General features: G+C 43.4%; 1 protein-coding gene and 1 non-coding gene across 4 annotated transcripts; both read right to left on the bottom strand.

Moving 5' to 3' along the window:
* Positions 1-6: 6 nt before the first annotated feature.
* PPP1R8 (protein phosphatase 1 regulatory subunit 8) lies at positions 7-17,885 on the bottom strand. Of its 3 annotated transcripts, XM_058553388.1 has the most exons (7): positions 17,806-17,885; positions 15,874-15,934; positions 10,466-10,619; positions 8,446-8,666; positions 6,677-6,821; positions 3,086-3,150; positions 7-386 (listed from the first exon to the last, which is right to left on the bottom strand). In XM_058553388.1, the coding sequence occupies exons 1-7, from the start codon at positions 17,859-17,861 to the stop codon at positions 33-35; spliced, it is 1,056 nt and encodes a 351-aa protein (XP_058409371.1). In that variant the 5' UTR covers positions 17,862-17,885; the 3' UTR covers positions 7-32. The 3 variants fall into 3 exon arrangements, with proteins under 3 accessions (XP_058409371.1, XP_058409372.1, XP_058409373.1); XM_058553389.1 differs by lacking the exons at positions 8,446-8,666; positions 10,466-10,619; XM_058553390.1 differs by lacking the exons at positions 6,677-6,821; positions 8,446-8,666; positions 10,466-10,619; positions 17,806-17,885 and having other exon boundaries at positions 15,874-15,920.
* LOC131413283 (small Cajal body-specific RNA 1) lies at positions 13,923-14,088 on the bottom strand. The gene has a single exon (XR_009221945.1). It is a non-coding gene; the product is annotated as a small Cajal body-specific RNA 1 (non-coding RNA).
* Positions 17,886-18,666: the final 781 nt, after the last annotated feature.

Below are 18,666 nucleotides of genomic sequence, written 5' to 3'. Positions count from 1 at the left end.
CCCAATCCCACCCTTCTCCATGACCAAAAATATCAAATCAGTAAGGAAGGTGTGGGCTTCTTGCCCGGCCAAGCCTCTTTTGCATATTTCTTCTTTTTGGGTTCGTTGACAGCTTCGGGGTTATAGACTGCAGGGTTTGGTGCAGGGTTCATGGTCACTGCTGACGGCACAACGGGAGTCAAGTCCACATCAGGGGCGAGGTTCGGGTAGGGCATGGGCAAGCCACCGATGAGTGCTGTCCCATGGATGCCGTGCGGCTGCGAGCCGGCTTCACTGTGCGTGGGGGGCAGGCCCCCGTAGAGTCCTCCGCTGAATGCAAAGTTCTGCATGCGCCTGCTCCCTGATTCTTCCAGGCCCAGGGAGCCAGGGCCCTCCACCCGTTTCTTCTGTGGTTTACAAGGAGCAGAGGAGACAAGAGGAGGGCACAAGAATGGTGTTAGTTAGCTTTTTCTATTCCAGACCTAGAAAAACTGGAGAAGGCCCCTAAACATCTAGCATCTTTTGTTTCCCAAACAACCTACTTTACTGTCCTGCAATCTCAGGGTTTGAAGAGACCTTACAGTGGTCGTCTACATCCCAAATACTGCTCCACACTGTTCACACCCTACGTCACACCGAGAAAAATGAAGACAATGTGTGAGCTTTCATAAAGTAAAACTTACCCAGTTCAAGTAACTACTCTTTATCCTAAGGTCAAACCCCACTCCCTCTCTTTTCTGATGTTAAAATGCCCGTTTAGGAAACAGAGGTGATAATAGGTGGTAGCAGGTATTTAAATTTTTCTTTTTTGGGAGGAAAATAAAAAGTTAGTATCTTCATGTTGGAGACTCAATTTTTAAACATTACTCTGAGAGCAAAACAAATCTGTGACTGAAAGCAGTTTACTAGTTGCCTGGGGCTGGGAGTGGGAGGGAACTGACAGCAAAGGGACATCAGGGAACTTTCTGGGGTGATGGAAATCTTCTATATATTAAGGATGGTGGTGGTCACCCAGGTGTATACATTTGTCAAAACTCAAACTGTACACTTAAAATGCTTGCATTTTATTGTATGTAAATCATACCACAATAAAATTGACGTAAAAGTAAAAACACCTGCTAGTTTTGTACTTTAATGACAACAGAACATTCCAAAGGAAGAAGAAAAAAAGAGAGAAAAGAGCTCAAGGGGAAATGTGGCATGAATACTATGGAGCTGCACAGTAAAAGTTTCATCTTGTACTTTTCACACTGGACTAAAGTTCATGAAAGATCCCCCTCACCTCTCTACTCCTTTTTTTTTTTTTTTTTGGTGAGGAAGATCAGCCCTGAGCTAACATCCATGCTAATCCTCCTCTTTTTGCTGAGGAAGACCGGCTCTGAGCTAACATCTATTGCCAATCCTCCTTTTTTTTTTCCCCCCTGAAAGCCCCAGTAGATAGTTGTATGTCATAGTTGCACATCCTTCTACTTGCTGTATGTGGGATGCCGCCTCAGCATGGCCAGAGAAGCGGTGCGTCGGTGCGTGCCCGGGATCCGAACCCGGGCCGCCAGTAGCGGAGCACGCGCACTTAACCGCTAAGCCATGGGGCCGGCCCATCTACTCCTTTTGAATTAAACCAAGACTAACCAGGAACTTGACACATCTTAGCAATCTAGTTTAATATATTCTAAAGATTATTTTTAAATAAAACTGTGTATATGGGGCCGGCCCCATGGCTTAGCAGTTAAGTGCACGTGCTCCACTAGTGGCGGCCCGGGTTCAGATCCCAGGCGCGCACCGACGCACCACCTCTCCGGCCATGCTGAGGCGGCGTCCCACATACAGCAACTAGAAGGATGTACAACTATCTACTGCGGCTTTGGGGGGAAAAAAAAAGGACGAGGATTGGCAATAGATGTTAGCTCAGAGCCAGTCTTCCTCAGCAAAAAGAGGAGGATTGGCATGGATGTTAGCTCAGAGCTGATCTTCCTCACAAAAAAAAAAAAAAAAGTGTCTATAGCAGCTCTGACTAGTAGCTTCCAATCATTTTTTGAATACCTCTATTAATAGGGATCTCACTGCTTCAAAGGCCATTTGTTCCCTTTTGGACAGTCCTACCTGTCAGGTAGTTTGTCCACATGTTGAGCAATCAGAACATCTCTATAACTTCCACGTCTTGGTTCTTCAATATACCTGATCTTTTTTTTTTTTTTTTTATAATTTTATTTATTTTTTTCCCCCAAAGCCCCAGTAGATAGTTGTACGTCATTGCTGCACATCCTTCTAGTTGCTGTATGTGGGACACGGCCTCAGCATGGCCGGAGAAGTGGTGCATCGGTGCGCGCCCGGGATCCGAACCCGGGCCGCCAGCAGCAGAGCACGCGCACTTAACCACTAAGCCACGGGGCCGGCCCAATATAGCTGATCTTTAAACCTAATCCAGATCTGGGCTGGCTTTCCTATCTGTGCCATTCCTATTCACAAAATAAAGGCATGGCAAAAGCCAGAGGCACCATGCAGAAATGCAACAACACCTCTTCCTCGCCTAATAGCCTTCTCTGAGTCAGAAGGGAAAGGTTAAAGAAAGATGGGCTCTTCTACCCTCTGCTTGGAGGTCAATTTACAGACTCACATCGCATCATAATTTACACGCAGCATCAAGCTGGCTGGTCACCTGCAGCCTTTCTATGACACTCCAGGCTCCCCTAGACATAGATGGGGTAAAAGTATTTCCACAGGATGAAAAATGGGAGAAGAACAAAGAATGCGTTTTAAAATTAAGCACACGTTTAACACTTAACCTACACATAAAAGAATAGGTTTTTTTTTTTTATGAGGAAGAACGGCCCTGAGCTAACATCTGCCAATCCTTCTCTTTTTGCTGAGGAAGACTGGCCCTGGGCTAACATCCACGCCCATCTTCCTTCACTTTAAATGGGACGCCACCACAGCATGGCTTGACCAGCGGTGCCTCAGTGTGCGCCCGGGATCTGAACCGGCGAACCCTGGGCCGCCGCAGCGGAGCACACACACTTAACTGTTTGTGCCACCGGGCCGGCCCTAAGAGTAGGTTTTTAAACCAGACTATATGGCATTTCAAATACTGTTACGATGTGCTTCCTACCTTGACTGGGACCACTGCAGTCTGCACCATGTTCCGGAAGCGACCAACTGAGGGATCCACATCCTCTGCAAAAACACATGAGGGAAGGGTTAGTTTGGTACCATACTGGGCAGATTAAGGGTATAGGGCTCACCATGAACAAAGCACTCACAGCAACTCATATGAACAGTAAAATACAGCTAACACTCCAAGTGTTCACTGTGTGCAATCCTCACAACAAGCCTATGAGGTAAGAATTACTACAATAAACATTTAATAGATGAGAAAACAAACTCAGGCTTGGAGGAGTAAAGTGACTGGCCCAGTCACCCTGTTGGAGAGTGGAGGAGCCAGGATTTGAGTCCAAGCAGCCAGAAATGGGCCTGTGCTCTGGACTGCTGTGCTGTGCTGCCTTCCCTAAGTTCTTTCCCATTCCATATACTTCCCTCTTTTGAGGGGAGAAACAAAATGACAGATATTATCAATCCCATGTTAGTGATAAAACAACAACAGGTCAAGAGGTCACATACCACATACCTTGCTAATGCCCGCTCATTAGCAAATATCAGAATTAGGATTCAGACCCAAGACTTCCAACTTAACTTTGCCTTTTGACCTGAACAACTGTATACAACAAAGACTTTTACTAAAGGATCTGAAGCCCACTATCCAGGTAGGCGAGGAGAGCAGCTCCCTTTCCACAGCTTACACAAACATTATTGTACACATAAAGCTTCTAATATCATTCACTCTGCAGAGAGAAAGCATGAAGACCAAGTAAGGGATGTGCTTGCAGTCAGTCACTCTCTCATGCCTCATTTAGTGGACATCACACATGAAAATAGAGTAAGATACTGTCCTGCCTTTAAGGAGTCCACACGTATAAAGCCAGATAGGCTACAATACAATGGAAGTGGTTCAAGAAAGGTGCAAAACCGTGTTCTTGGAGCACAGAGGGGACAACTGGGCCTGATCGCCTAGGATAAACAGGAGTTTTCTCACTGATGGTTGAGTGTGTGGAAACAGGCAGGCACAGACTTATTATCATTACTAGAAAAACAACTCCAAGCCCCTTTTATCTTAATATAGTGGTAGGAAAGGAACTGTTTCCCTAATAGATGCTGTACATCTTATTTTAAAAGCACTGAGGGTGCTTGCTATTTAAAGAAACACTCTTATGAATCCTTCTGAAAAACAAATATTCCCTATTTAATTTGAATAATTAAGCCCTGATTTATTTCTTTTAAGTCTGGCTTTTCACATATTAGGATGCCTCTAAAGAATACACTCTGATATTACATTAACAACCAATCTCTGTTCAATGAATGAACAAATGAATGGCTTCCATATGGAAGAAGAAAAGAGGAAAAGATATCCAGGCTCATTAGGAAGGAGACAAGGTCTATAAGAAGGCACCCTTATCTTTTCTCTCATCCCCATAGGAGCCCTGTTCCAACCATCCCTTCAGCAAGGAAAGCTAAATGAAGCACAAGAGCCACTACAGCCCAAGAGGGGTGGCTAACGGGGATGCGCCTCACATGTGCAACAGGCCTGTGGAGGCGAGGGGCTAAGCCTCTCTGGGGACTCTGTCCTGTGCTGGCTGAATGGTGCTCAGGCCTCTCACCCTCTCTTCATTCTCTAGCCATCCTACTCCTAGAGAGAGGCTACACTGTTCCAGGATATCTCTGCTCCTGGAAGATCTACCAACAAATTCCTTGCTAAGTCTACTGGTATGGGAAAGGTTGCATGGGTAAAAGGCAAAAGGGGTGGCAGGTGATCGTGGGGATAACGGCTAACATTCATCAAGGGCTTACTGAGTGCCGAGCACTGATCTGGGGTATTTTTATATATATTAATCATTTAATCTTCCCAACAATCCTGTGAGGCCAGTAGTCTGTTAAGTCACTTGGCCAAGGTCACACAGCTACTAAATGGAGAGGTGGATTTCAAACCCAGGCCCTCTGATTTCAGAGACCATGCTCTTAGCCACTATGCAATATTCTGCCTGAATACACTGCCTTAATAAAGCTCTGGGGCAATAATTTTCAAGGAGAAAAAGAGTCGAGCAGCTTCTGAGTCCTGAAAGTGACTTAAAAGATTGCCTGGTCCAGTGATTCCCAAATTGCTGGCTGTTCATCAGTACAAACAAGAGCTTGTTTAAAACTACACATTTCTAAGTCCAATCCCTAGAAACTCATATTCAATAGGTTCTAGAGCCCAGAAATAAGCTTCTCAGATTGGTCATCCATCCCTCGGGCACTCACTACTTTGAGAAGTAATCCATTCCACTTCACGCACCATCAGAAAGTGAACATGTAGTCACTACAACGAATGCCCCGATCTCTTTCTCAGGAATCCTTCACATTCTTCTTCCAAATATAAAAAGGATTTGTTGCTGCGTTTTATGCTGAGCCAAATACTTGCTCCTCACTGGCTCTGGTTTTGCCACTCCTTCCTCCCTAAGGCCAGCCCTGCAAATATCTGACCACAGTGGCCAGGCCTCCTCCAATCTGCTCTCCCTCATGCATGGTTCCCCTACAATCTCAGCATTCAGGGGACCGCTTTCCATGGCTGTGAGCCTCCTTCTCCCACAGGGCTACATAACACATTTGGTGGCTAAGGCTATGCTTACATTTCGTAACACGTTTGGGTGAGTTCTGCTCAGAACACAGGCCAGAAGGGTTATTGTCCCCCATTCTTCTATTAATACAATCTTACACTGTACTTGATTAGTTCCCACATCCCCCTGATGACTCAGACCGTATTTTCAATTAACTAAAATCTCTAGATCTTCTTTTTTTTTCCATGAGCTGTCACTGAAGCAGATCTTCTCTATTTAAATAACTGATATTTTGAACCAAAATGCAGGACTTGAAAGTTATTCTCACTGCATTTCGATTTGGGAAATAAAAGCAACTTGTTAGTCTGGGATCCTTGTTTCCATCCATTGAGATTTACTTTCCAATAAGGTTTTTTGAATCCCAATTCACCTTCATTATATAAACTATACCTCCCAGTTCTATCTCATCCACCTACCAGAGTACTTAAGATATGTGTAATATGAGCCCACTAAATGAATGGTGAATGATGGAACAAACCAGTAAACTTAGTGGCCTTCTCATAAACTGATGCTCTCATCTTGCTGATATTTCCAAACAAACTATCTATAAATTACTTCCTGACAGAAAGACAAGTCTTCAACGTAGTTAATAGGGGCAGCAGAAGGTTCTCCAATCTTAGAGTTACTAATCATACTCAGAACCCCATAAAGACAATAACGTTCTGCTTTGAGGTAAAGACAGCAAACACCTATACCTTACTTAAACCTCCACTATGACACAGACACACTGGATCAGCAGAGGAGAATTACAGCTTTGCTCTGTATACTGAATTCTATAGGCCTTTCCTTTAACTATTTTTTTCATACTGCAACTAGCTAATGCTTGAGTGTTGACAGTACTCCACCAATGAACTGTAAAACATCTCTCTCTTTAATACAGCACCTGTTATCCTAAATCTTGTTGAGAAACATTATAACTGACCTATAGGTTGTGTACACTACTCTCTGAGACCACAGCTTTTTCATCACAAGAAACTAGGAAGATACCGCACCTGGGTTGATGATCTCGTCATCCTCACTGAAGGTCACCCGTGAGTTCTTCCTCTTCCTCTTTGGTCTCTGAATGTCCAGATTCCCCTCCTCAATGGTAAGAGTGGAAATCCGCTTATTGTGGGCAGTGTTGAACTCTGTTAGGTTCTAGGCCAGGGTTCACATAGGAAAGACAGGAGTCAGTACACAGGGACTTTGAAGGAGAATATATTATTAAATAAAGGGCAGGAAGGGATTAAGGGCTAACCTTGACCTCCCCAGACAGATGAGATTCTTTTTTGTATTCAGAAAAGATTCATTACCATCCCTGGACTGCTAATATTAACAATCCTCCTTTGACAGAATGTGGAACATCCTCATTGACTAGTGAAGCAGTGATATTCAAAAGGAGGTGAAGGGACTTGAGCTGAGAACAGGTCATCTGGGCATGTATCCTTGAGTTGAGGTTTTGGGTTTTTTTTTCTTTTTGAAGATAGGCTATCATGTCTTCACGCTGAGAATTAAAGGAATGTGACTGGGAGGAACTCCAAGAATTGTTTTAAAGTAACAAAACAGAGACGAGAAAGGACGATTGACAGCTTCTTTCCCAGTTGCTTTCTCCTTTAAAACTCATAAGGACATTGCCACTCCACTTAACATTTGGCATTAACATTTTGTCACTCCCCATCCCTGCACATGGCCCCCTTCCTATTCATAACCATCCATCCATCTCAATGATTAAGTTGGCCTCAGCACTGCTGTCTGCCTCCTCCCAATCCTCTGGAATTATTCTAATCTGTATTGCAGTTTGAGAAACTCCAATGAGATATTCCAAATGTCTTGAGGATGAAGACCTAGAGAGGACCTAACATACTGAACTTAAAAGACAGGGAAGCATGGAAGCAACCTGGAGGAGAAACGGCCAAGAGTGCCTGTCAGCAAGGTCCCTGGCTATGAGGCTACTTCTTTAGAACAAAACAACTTCTAAATTGTAATATTTCTATTGTGCTTTTCTTCCTAAGGACTGGGAAAATGCCTTGCTGTACAAGAATAGTAAATGCATGTGGGTGGTTAGGGACATAGTTGCATTTGGTCTACCTGAATAGACCAGTCGCACCAGTGCAGTGACAGACATGCAAAGGACGACAGCCACCTCACAAACTACTGGGATCAGCCTCTAGAAAAAGAAAACTTTAGCGCTTTAAAATTAAATCTTATAAAATTCATGGCCTTCAGTGCAGCCAGGACCATAAGAACAAAAATCTAGTTCTATCAGAAGATTCCTGGACTATTTGAACAATATCAATAAAAGCAACATAAATGAATGAAAGCTTCAGTCTCTCTAAGCCAGTGCTGTCCAACTGAACTTTCTAGATGACGGAAATGTTCTCTACCTGTACTATTCGATATGGTAGTCACTAGCCACAAATGACTACTGAGTACTTGAAATGTGGTTAGTAGCTACCACACTGGACAGTGCAGCTCTAGAAAAATTTAACTCCCAACCTTGGCTTCTAACATCCAGTGAAGGTGCACAAGACAACCAGAAGGGTCTACTGGCAGGAGACCAGTCTCCTTGTTAGCCCTGGTCATACATAACCAAACTCACATAATGTGGCTGTCCAAGGTGTGTCACAGCTGGCCACGCTACATTGCCAAAGTGGCAAAGGCCCATTACTAGGCTCAAGAAAACCTGCTGCAGGTCACTGGCATTTCAAGCTACACAGAACAGTTATATACTGCAAAAACCAGAGTTCCAAAAGACATAACAATGACAAAGACATGAAATTACATCAAGCTCAGTTTCCTCCTCTGGAAGCCCCAGTAAGCCCTTGAGTTCATCATCCTCTCCACCCATCTTCTCATCTCCTTTCACAGCCGATGGCAATGTCTGAGGCTTCTCACGTAGAGTGTATGCCCTTGTGGATGCGCCAAATGAGACTGTGGAATCGATGGGAATTTGCTGAGGCTTGTGAGGTTCCAACCGAATGTGACCCAAGAAAGTGCCGTGTGCTGGGAATAACCAAATCAGAAATGTAAGAGAGAGAGAGAAAAAAAACCAACCTGAGTTGTGGAGAGCAGCTCCTCCCAGCACATCAATTTTGCTTTTTAAAACGACAATGGCACTAGGTTCACTTTGCATCCCTTGTCATGGGTCACAGTGAAAAGGAAAACTCCTTCACTGAGTCTTGAATCTCTTCAGTGGATTTCTTACACATCTCAGACCTGCTGTTACCCGACATAATAAATACCTCTCCTTGCTCTCTGCTGCTAGACAGGCTTGGCTTCATTCTGGGTCCAGCAGGAATGGCTCCAACCCAGCAAGAGCCATGCCCCAGAAGGCAGGAGACAAGCATCGCTGTGGTCTGACCTCTCCAGCCCCAAGTCTAAGGAACAAAGGCCCTGGTGGCAGCTATGCTTGGGTTTTCCCCAGGACAAGAAAGGAGGAGGCTAAAACAGGTGCAATATCAATGCCAAGGCAAGCCAAAATCCTACTGGAGAGTTTGAGTATTTTTCCATGTCTGTATTTTGCATGTCATGAAATGCAGAGAAAAAAAGAGATAAATTTGCAAGTAGGAATTGTGAGACACGGCTCTTCAAAACCATTACATAAGCAGATTGGGGTGGGGGGGTGTGTGTGTGTTGGGGGTGGGGGGAAGAAGCAGAACACGATCAGCCCAGGAAACAGGATCCTTTACATTTTACATTGCAATTATACACAAGCAAAATGAAAAAACCTCTGGGCCCCATGCAATCAAATCTCAATTGCATTTCTGGGATTATCTTTGGCAAAATTGAAAATTTTATTAGTTGGAGTGTGCTCATGGAATTAAAATTGATATTATTAGTAATCAAAGCAAAATGTAACTTGGGGGCCCGGCCCCGTGGCGTAGTGGTTAAGCGTGTGCACTCCGCTGCTGGCGGCCCAGGTTCGGATCCCGGACGCGCACCGACCCACCGCTTGTCAGGCCATGCTGTGGCGGCGTCCCATATAAAGTGGAGGAAGATGGGCACGGATGTTAGCCCAGAGCCAGTCTTCCTCAGCAAAAAGAGAAGGATTGGCATGGATGTAGGCTCAGGGCTGATCTTCCTCACACACACAAAAAGAAAAAGTGTAACTTGGGATAAAGAACCCATTACAAAAAATTAAATTTTGGGGCTGGTCCAGTGGCGTAGTGGTTAAGTTCAGGCCCTCTGCCTTGGTGGCCCGGGGTTCGCCAGTTCAGATCCCGGGTGCGGACCAACGCACTGCTTGTCAAGCCACGCTGTGGCGGCATTCCATATAAAGCAGAGGAAGATGGGCATGGATGTTAGCCCAGGGCCAATCTTCCTCAGCAAAAAGAGGAAGATTGGCAACAGATGTTAGCTCAGGGCTAATCTCACCCCCCCACACACAAAAAAATTAAATTTTGCTCAAACAAGTATTTTTTTTTAATGTCCTGCACCACTACTCTACTACGTTAATGGAATTAATCACAGCTTCTGCTTAAATTGGACCAAAATTTATCATGGTCCTATTAACACTTGAATTCCCATAGTCCTTAGCTCCTGGGTGCTTTTTTTGATTATCTATATATATTTATTGCCTCCCCCACGACACTGTTTCCCAAAACCCTCTTTTCTCTCCAGTCATCAATTATTTCAGGAAAAAAGAAGATATCACAGGAATAAAGAAGGGTTGATTTAAAAACCAAACATAAACTTCTTCCTTGATGAGCAATAAAATACGATTTTGAAACTGAAGAACCCAAAGCATTTTCACATTGCCCAAAAGGGAATGTGTGAAACGGGATGGGATGTGAGTTACTTACTACTGTTGAGATCTATTAGGAAAACTCTCTTCAGATGCTTGTGGTAGACCAAGGCAGCGTGGACCCGAGAGCAAGACTGGTGGTCAATGGTAAAGTCACACAAATCAGGGTTTCTCCCAAATAAGTAATACTTCTTCTCATCAATAATCAGTTTCTAAATAAATATTAAATTAAATATTACTTAAATCTTGTTTCAACAGAGTTTAGCAAAAATTCTTCCAATCAAATAAGTAGAGGATCTTGAGTAGATAAAATTCCTCGCCAAGATGAAAAAAAATTTTTCTCTAATATTCTTCATGATAAAGAGCTCAGAATAATTTACTAACATTTTTGGGGCATGAATGGCAATTAACTTCCCCAAATATAGTGGTCAAGCGTTTAGTGTTGGTATGAAAAGAACTTTTCCTAATTCTATTAGATGAAAGTGTCCTGTAAGATTGGTTGTCTTCTATCCATTGGAAATTTAAGATTTCACTGGATCTTAATTTTAGGTTGAGCAGGAAATAAAATAATGTCTATAAAATAATAAGACTGCTTTTCAGAAATAAACATTCAAATGAAGATTATTAATTGGTTAGGAAAGGAAGGGGGTGTAAACACCTAGATCTACATTCTAATCATGCTGCCACAGTCCCAAAGTATTTTTGGAACCCTCTTTAGGAACTGGTATTACATTAAACATCATTGTATGAGCCTCTAAATCTAACTTTATGGGCCGGCCCCGTGGCTTAGCGGTTAAGTGCTCGCGCTCCGCTGCTGGCGGCCCGGGTTCGATCCCGGGCGCGCACCAACACACCGATTCTCCGGCCATGCTGAGGCCGCGTCCCACATACAGCAACTAGAAGGATGTGCAGCTATGACATACAACTATCTACTGGGGCTTTGGGGGAAAAAAATAAATAAATAAAATTATATAAAATAAATAAATAAATAAATAAATCTAACTTTATTTTCCCATTTCACTTTGGCCACAAGAGTATTACTCAGAGTTAACTCTAAGTGAGTATTTGCTGTGTCCAAATATGGAACTATCTCACAGGGCAAAGATTTTCCAGATTTAGGGTAGGGGAATGTGGGGATTAACATTTATTGAAGGACTATTATTGCCAGGCATTTTAAGCATTATCTCATCTAATCCTCAAAACAACTTTGTGAAGCAAGTATCGCCTCTATTGTTAAAGATAAGAAAATAGATTCAGAGAGATGAAGTCACTCACCCAAGGCAGCCCAGCTGGTTAAGTGGCATATCTGGGATTTAAACTCAGGTGTGAATGACTTGCATTGCTAACATTCTAAACAACAGTGCCATGGGTGTGAAACAACTCTAAGGGAAGAGCTCCAAAACGTTTCTAGCTGCTGCTGTGGCACTGGAAAAAATTAAACTATAATGCCCCAATATAACAGCAGAAAGGATTTCACAGACCAGCAAACTGTTACTAAAAAATTGTGGGGGCTGATATAGCATTGTTAACTTTTAATTTTGCCAAATGAGGACTTTTTAAGGAAAAAAAAAGGCACCGATCAGTATCATCATAATCATTTTATAAAAGTCATTTTAACAGCAAATAAGTAGGAAGGGTAAGGATAAAGGATCATTCTTTGAGCTGAACTTAGCTTTATCAAAAACTCCCTGCACTGTCCTTATTTTTCTTTTAATCCTAGATCAGTAAAGCCTTTGCCACAGACTGATTGTATGCTGGGCTGTCATAGATGAAGGATTCTAGATGAATTTTTGCTCACACTTCTTTCAGTTCTAAAAGTCTATAATTTGACCACTTTGAAGAACAACCCTCATTCAGCTATGTTATGTTTTTTCTTTAAACACAAGGTCTCATTAAGCTCTAGCTCATATTTCACACTATACTCCTTCTAAAATCCCTGAGAAGAAAGCCCAATGCTGAGTAGAGAAGTACAGTCAAGTTAGTATGGTACCAGGCTAGGAATCAAGAGGCTTATATTTCATTCCTGGCTATGTCACTGAACTCACAGTGGGCTACTATTCTCCTCTATGCTTTAGTGTTCCCTTTACAAAAGCAGAAATATACCTCATGCACTGATAACAGTAGTAACTGCTGAGCACTTATGTGCCACACACTGTGCTGTGAGTTTTATGTCATTTCATCCTCACAACCACTCTGTGAAGTGGGTAGGTACTATTATTCTTATTTTTATAGATGACAAAATTGAGGCATAAATAAATTAATTAACATTCAAGTTCACACAGCTAGACATTTATAAGTTGGATTAGAAATTCAGGCCTGTCTGACTTCAGAGTCTACGCTCTTTTAATCACTGCATTATGTATTTTCTTCATTCTACCTGCATCAAAATATACACCACATGGCAAGGAACATTTTAGGGAGTGAACAAGTACTATGGGTCACACTCTTAATTTTTCTTTAAACAATCACTTACCCAGTCTTTCAAACTTAGCCTTAAGGCTCAATTAATTCAAGCTAGTCCAGGTATGTGGGTCACCTCTGGAAAACCCTGTCCAGCAGTGCCCATCCGCTGCTGCTGGCAGAGCTTGTCCCAAGCCCATACTGCTAGGGAGCACCAAGATTTAACAAAAGCCTGACAACTCAATCAGACGATGATCTCTATGTCTGTTTAGAACCAAGTTTTAAGACTTGGGTTAAAAAATAGACATTGCTTTAGAATTGACAGAGCCCTGCAATTTCAACATCTTGTTCTCTCTAGGTCGTACAATGGGCCCTCTATATCCGCAGATTCAACCAACGTCAGATTGTCAGGCCTGCAATGGTTGCATCTTTACTGAACATGTACAGACTTTTTTCCTGTCATTACTCCCTAAACAATACAGTATACCAACTATTTACATTGTATTGGGTATTTATAAGTAATCTGGAGATGATTTAAAGTATACGGGAGGATGTGCATAGGTTATATGCAAATACTACGTCATTTTATATAGGGATTTAAGCATCTGCAGATTCTGGTATCCGTTGGGAATCCTGGAACCAATCACCAATACTGAGGGACAACTGTACCTATGCAGGTTAAATCTCACTGCATTTCGCATTCATATTTATATATACACAGATTATGTCCTCAGAAACTTAAATTTGCTAACCACAGCGCTCAGGCTTGTCTCAAGGAAACAGTATATATGACCACCAGCTCTTGGGTTCTAATATAACAGTGACAAAATTTCTATGATTCTGAGGTGCCAAAGACATACCAGAGATTTAGGTGCTCCGAAGGGAAAAAAAAGAGAAAGGGCCTCCAAATCAAATATATACATTCACTGTTAAAGGCATCTCAATCATAGAAACATTAAAATGTAGGGGAAAAGTAGTATGTCTTAGAATAAAAGAAATGTGTTAATTTTTGGACAATGTGCTTCTTCTGTCCAAGTGAATGAAACGATGCATTGGTCTTTCAACAGTCACTAAAGCCACAATTTCTTGACTAGCTCTGGCTAGTATCACTATCCAGTTGTGCCTCTGAGTTATAACTCAGAGTGTGTCTTTACACACTGGGCTTAAAAGACTCATGGCTTTTGTTTTAATATTGCACTTCTTAAACCCAGCTATCACAACACATCACAAGCCTTTGACACAAGGCTAGGATATAGATAGCTCGGTTAGTATCAAGTGCTGCCTAAATCCTTAAAAATAAGCACATCTCAGGTCTATTCCTCTCAGAAACAAAGCAGTGATGTCTAAGGATTGTAACTTGACAATCACATGTATACTCAGCACACCTAAGTATACTGAAAGACAGAGAACACTACCAGCTAATGGAAACCATAATCAGAGGGATGTTTGACAGGTTAGAATTGCTTTGAAAATATAAACTATTTCACAAAAGAATATGATGGTATCATTAAGGCTAGCTCTCCTTGTCTGTTTCTTCTTGTTGCAAACTAAAGATTACTAAATTCTAGTAAAAAAACAGATTCCTATATGTCTTCAAAGCTTCATGTTATTTAGCAACAATATTTTATATCTGTGGAACAGTCTATAGTAAAAAAGGTTTTACAGACATTTTAGCTCAATTATTTCCTTGAATAATCTTGATGTTTTGTGACCTTTAAGACAGAAGAACCCACGACAAAGGGGCTCTAAGTGGCTGACTAAGGGCATGATGAATTAATAACAGAATTCATCACAACTCACGCCTTAACACTTTGCAAAATACCTGGGTATCTCTACAACATCCTGAAAGTGATAACAACGTATTTATAAGACATCTTTCAGGAGATCTCACAGATAGCTTTTCAACCACGGAATGCAATGTTTTTTACTATATACACCAAAGAAAAACAACTGCACTCAATAATGGGGCCTTGAACCTAAATTCTATCTGAGCAAGAAAACTAAAAATTGGTCTAACACATGGAGACTCGCAACTCCAGTCATAGTGGGCTTAATCTCCATTTCTTGGTAAATAAATGGTACCATAAGGATTTTAAAAAAACCTTACATAACCTAATAGCTAATCAAAATTCACATTCTCTTGAAGTTCTATGTGGTGTCCATTCCAGAGACTTGTATAAAAGCTGGAATTCTTCTAAGCTTTTCCTTTACAGGACTTATTTCAATTATAATCACGTAGGGCCGGCCCCGTGGCTTAGCGGTCGAGTGCACGCACTCCGCTGCTGGCGGCCCAGGTTCGGATCCCGGGCGCACACCGACGCACCACTTCTCTGGCTATGCTGAGGCCGCGTCCCACATACAGCAACTAGAAGGATGTGCAACTATGACATACAACTATCTACTGGGGCTTTGGGGGAAAAAATAAATTAAAAAAAAAAAATTATAATCATGTAATTTTTTTGTGTGATTGTCTCTTTCCCACCGGACGATTTCTTTGAGGACAGGAACCACGTTTGTTTTGTTTACTGTTGTAGTTCGTATGCCAAGTACAATGTTGGACTGGCACGTAGTAAGCACTCAACACACTTTGAATGAATGAATGAATTTCACCACCATTCCATTCTCTTTTTGAGCAAGCGTCTTAGTTTACTATCTTCTTTGAAGGGCTTGGGCCTGAATCTCATAAAAGCAACTTAAACTCAATCTACATCATTCACTTTCTCCTTCAGTTATTGCATATCTTGCACCTTCCACACAACTCCATGCACTTAGAGAAAGGGAATTCACCAAGTTATAGGGCTTCCAATTTGACTGGGGCCCACAGGCCCATGATTTATTAAAACCCTTCATTTGGGAGGTGAGAGAAGTCATAAAAAACTGAGTGTCTGTGGGAGATATGAGGTTTGAATGTGTTATATCACTATGTGCTTTTAATAGAAAAAAAGTCAGGATGAACAAAAGTAGCATTGCTGGAAAACAAAGCACAGGAGAGGGGGTGGAAAAGTGAGTCACTGGCAAAAATCTTCAGTGTGGTGGGAAAAAAAGGGAAGACATGTATTTCCATACCTCAATTAGTTTGTCTCCTTTGACTACATCCAGATGTAAACCAGGTGGGGGTTTACCTGCCCTGAAAAATAAGAGTGAAAAAAAGCATTTCCAGGATGAGTTCGTAAATGCCATTTACAATTATTGTCCCATTCAACATTGCAGCTCTCCTACCAGCCTATAATTAGTTCATGTTCAAGCAGAAATGTCATGTACTTCACTGTTATTACAGCTCCTCTACGTTTGACACTTACTTCCCCAGTGATTCAATTGCTCTAAAACAGATTTTAGTGGATCTGTATTTAGAGCAGCACCAAAGAAACCCATATTTTAACACTGGCTATCTACCTCGGAGACAAAGCAGCATAGAGAGTGCAAGTACTATAGCTGGGGTAGTCTGGTCACTTGGAGTTTGAATCTAAGATTCGCTACTACCACTAATACCATATAAAGGTAGAATAAATCAGTTGGTGTTTTGGGCTAATCAAGATTAGTCTCATCACAAAATAGGCAGAGGGTGTTGTCCTGAGCTCTGAGACCAAATCAGAGGTACACAATTACAGAGCTAGGGCAATCCAAAATCATGCCCATGAACCCAAGTACCAAGAAATACAAGAGATAGTTGTTGAACAGGTCTTTCTACAACGGTTTGTTTAAGGGAACTTTTCTCTCTACTCCTATAACCACACCATTCAAGGGGGATATACACATGTCAAAGCACCTAACACTGTGCCTGGTGCATACCAGATTCTGAGGAAACGGTAGGTGATCTCAAATAGTCTCTTCTAACTACAAGTTTACTGTCCTGGTCCAACTTCTAAAGTTAATGCAGCAAGGAACTAAAATGGACAGAGAATTTGTAGACTGAAGCAACTAGGTGTTACAAAAGTGCAAAGGGACTCAAAGCCACACATTCACTTGCTTCCTGTGTTTGCTCCTTTGAAGTTTGAAGAAAGAACAATCTTGCCAGAATCCCTATATTTGCATACAAAAAATGCATCCATCCACCTGCCTGAAGATGCAACACAGTCATCTCACAATCCTGCCCCAACTCCTCTGGCAGCTACTGAAAGGACAGTGCACTGGACAACAGCCCATTTTGTCCAGGAAGAAGGGAAAGCAATGTTTCATCCAAAACATGCTTTCTGAACTCCTACTATGTGCCTGGCTCAGGCCTAAGAGCTGGGAATATAAAGATGCATCAGACAGCCCTTGCCCTTGAGGATCTCAATATAACAAGAGATAGAAACGAGTAACAAACAATACACTGTGATGAGCTACAGCAGAAATAGCTCTAACTCGGATGGGTCTCCTTGCAAAGCAATGCATATTGCTTACTCAAAGACTAAATTAAATTATTCCACTATTTCCAAAAACTTGCGAAGGGATGGAGGGGTTCATTCCAATAATTACTGATGCCCACTTGTGCCCGGCTTCGCGCTGGTCGTTGAGAACGCAGTGGCAGGTCAGAGCCGTCCCTGCCCTCAGGGAGCTCCCAGTCTACGAGAGATAGACCAGGACCGCATCGGGGATGCAGCAACGACAGAGGGATGCGGGGCTCTGAGGTTGGGCTGGGGCCGGGAGGCCAGCTCGTGCGCGCTCGGGACAGAGAGCAGGGGGACAGGTACAGTGCTCCACAAGAGCACCAGGCACTCAGTCAGGAGTTGGGGTAAGTTCGGGGCCAAGGCCCCGAGGCGCCCCACCAACCAGCTGATTGCCCGAGGGTCTGCCTAAGCGAGCGCCTCAGAGCCCCCAACTCTGGGTTTCCTCAGTTCCTGGGCCCGGGCTCCAGGCTCCCGGTTCCTCCACACGCCGCTCGGCCCGACGGACAGTTCTCCCTCAATCGGTCCCAGCGTCTTTGAGCCGTTCGGCTCACTGCGAGAAATGAGCCGCCCTGCCGGCCCAGGCCACGCCAGGCCAGGCCACTCCAGCCCAGGTCGCCCCGCCACTCACCAGGTCGGGCAGTCGAACAGCGGGAGGCTGGAGCCAGAGTTCGCGGCTGCCGCCATCTTGCGTCTCCCCCTCCCATTTGGCGGGCCCGAAGCACGCCGGGAAACTGGAAGACTCAGAGGGGAGAGGCGGTATCCTAGCAGCCTGCGCATGCGCGCGCGCGCCCACGCACACGCGCACGCACGCACGGGGTCTTGTGGCAGTGGAGACTGGGATCTAAGTTTGAGGTCGTTTCAGTGTTTGAGAGTTGGCTCTTTCTGGAAGAGTCTACGGAGGCTAGGGCTTTCCTTGGCCGCGAGGTGTCTGAGGAAAAGGGGCTTGTAAGGAGGGGCGTCGATCTCCCCCTACGTCCTCCTGCAAACACGCTCCCGGGCTCCAAAATCTTGCAACTCTATCCTTACTCCGGGCTTGCACCGTTAGCCTTTCGACCCCAATCTGGAGAGAAGCTAGAGGGCAGAGCTCAGAGATTGGAGTGATCACTCATTCTGTTTCTCCTCCTCCCGCCTCTCTCCGCAGTGCTGCATGCACCCTACTCACTTCTCATTCCTAATCCAAATCTGGGTCTTGAGGCTTCTATAGATTATCTGGGAAGCTGCTTTAGGGGGTCATCTAGTCTGTTTATGAAAACTCTGGACAAGCTGGAGCCAGGGTTGGATCCGGTCAGAAGGCAGGCGTCCAAATCTTCATTGTGCATGAATGAAATGGTTAATCAAGTTGTGGCCCTTTGGAGTTTTAAATGTTGGTCATAGTGACTAGATGGTGTAAGGAAGCATTAGGATTCAGGCCTGCCCTAGGCCAACAGCTGGCTGAAAGAAACCACCAGCAGGGCCTCGGGGTGTAGTGGCTTTGTCTATTCTGGACAAG

This window comes from Diceros bicornis, chromosome 13 (assembly GCF_020826845.1).
Source record: "Diceros bicornis minor isolate mBicDic1 chromosome 13, mDicBic1.mat.cur, whole genome shotgun sequence".
Classification (NCBI taxonomy): domain Eukaryota; kingdom Metazoa; phylum Chordata; class Mammalia; order Perissodactyla; family Rhinocerotidae; genus Diceros; species Diceros bicornis.
This window is presented reverse-complemented; position numbering and strand designations above follow the sequence as displayed.

What these genes read in the sequence shown, in the direction of transcription:
- PPP1R8 (XM_058553388.1), bottom strand. Translation starts at nt 17,861, where the DNA reads ATGGCGGCAGCCGCGAACTCTGGCTCCAGCCTCCCGCTGTTCGACTGC. An exon ending in AAGGAGACAAACTAATTGAG is followed by an intron (nt 10,620 to 15,873) that starts GTATGGAAATAC and finishes ATATTTATTTAG; the next exon opens with AAACTGATTATTGATGAGAA. An exon ending in CTGCAGTGGTCCCAGTCAAG is followed by an intron (nt 387 to 3,085) that starts GTAGGAAGCACA and finishes TGTAAACCACAG; the next exon opens with AAGAAACGGGTGGAGGGCCC.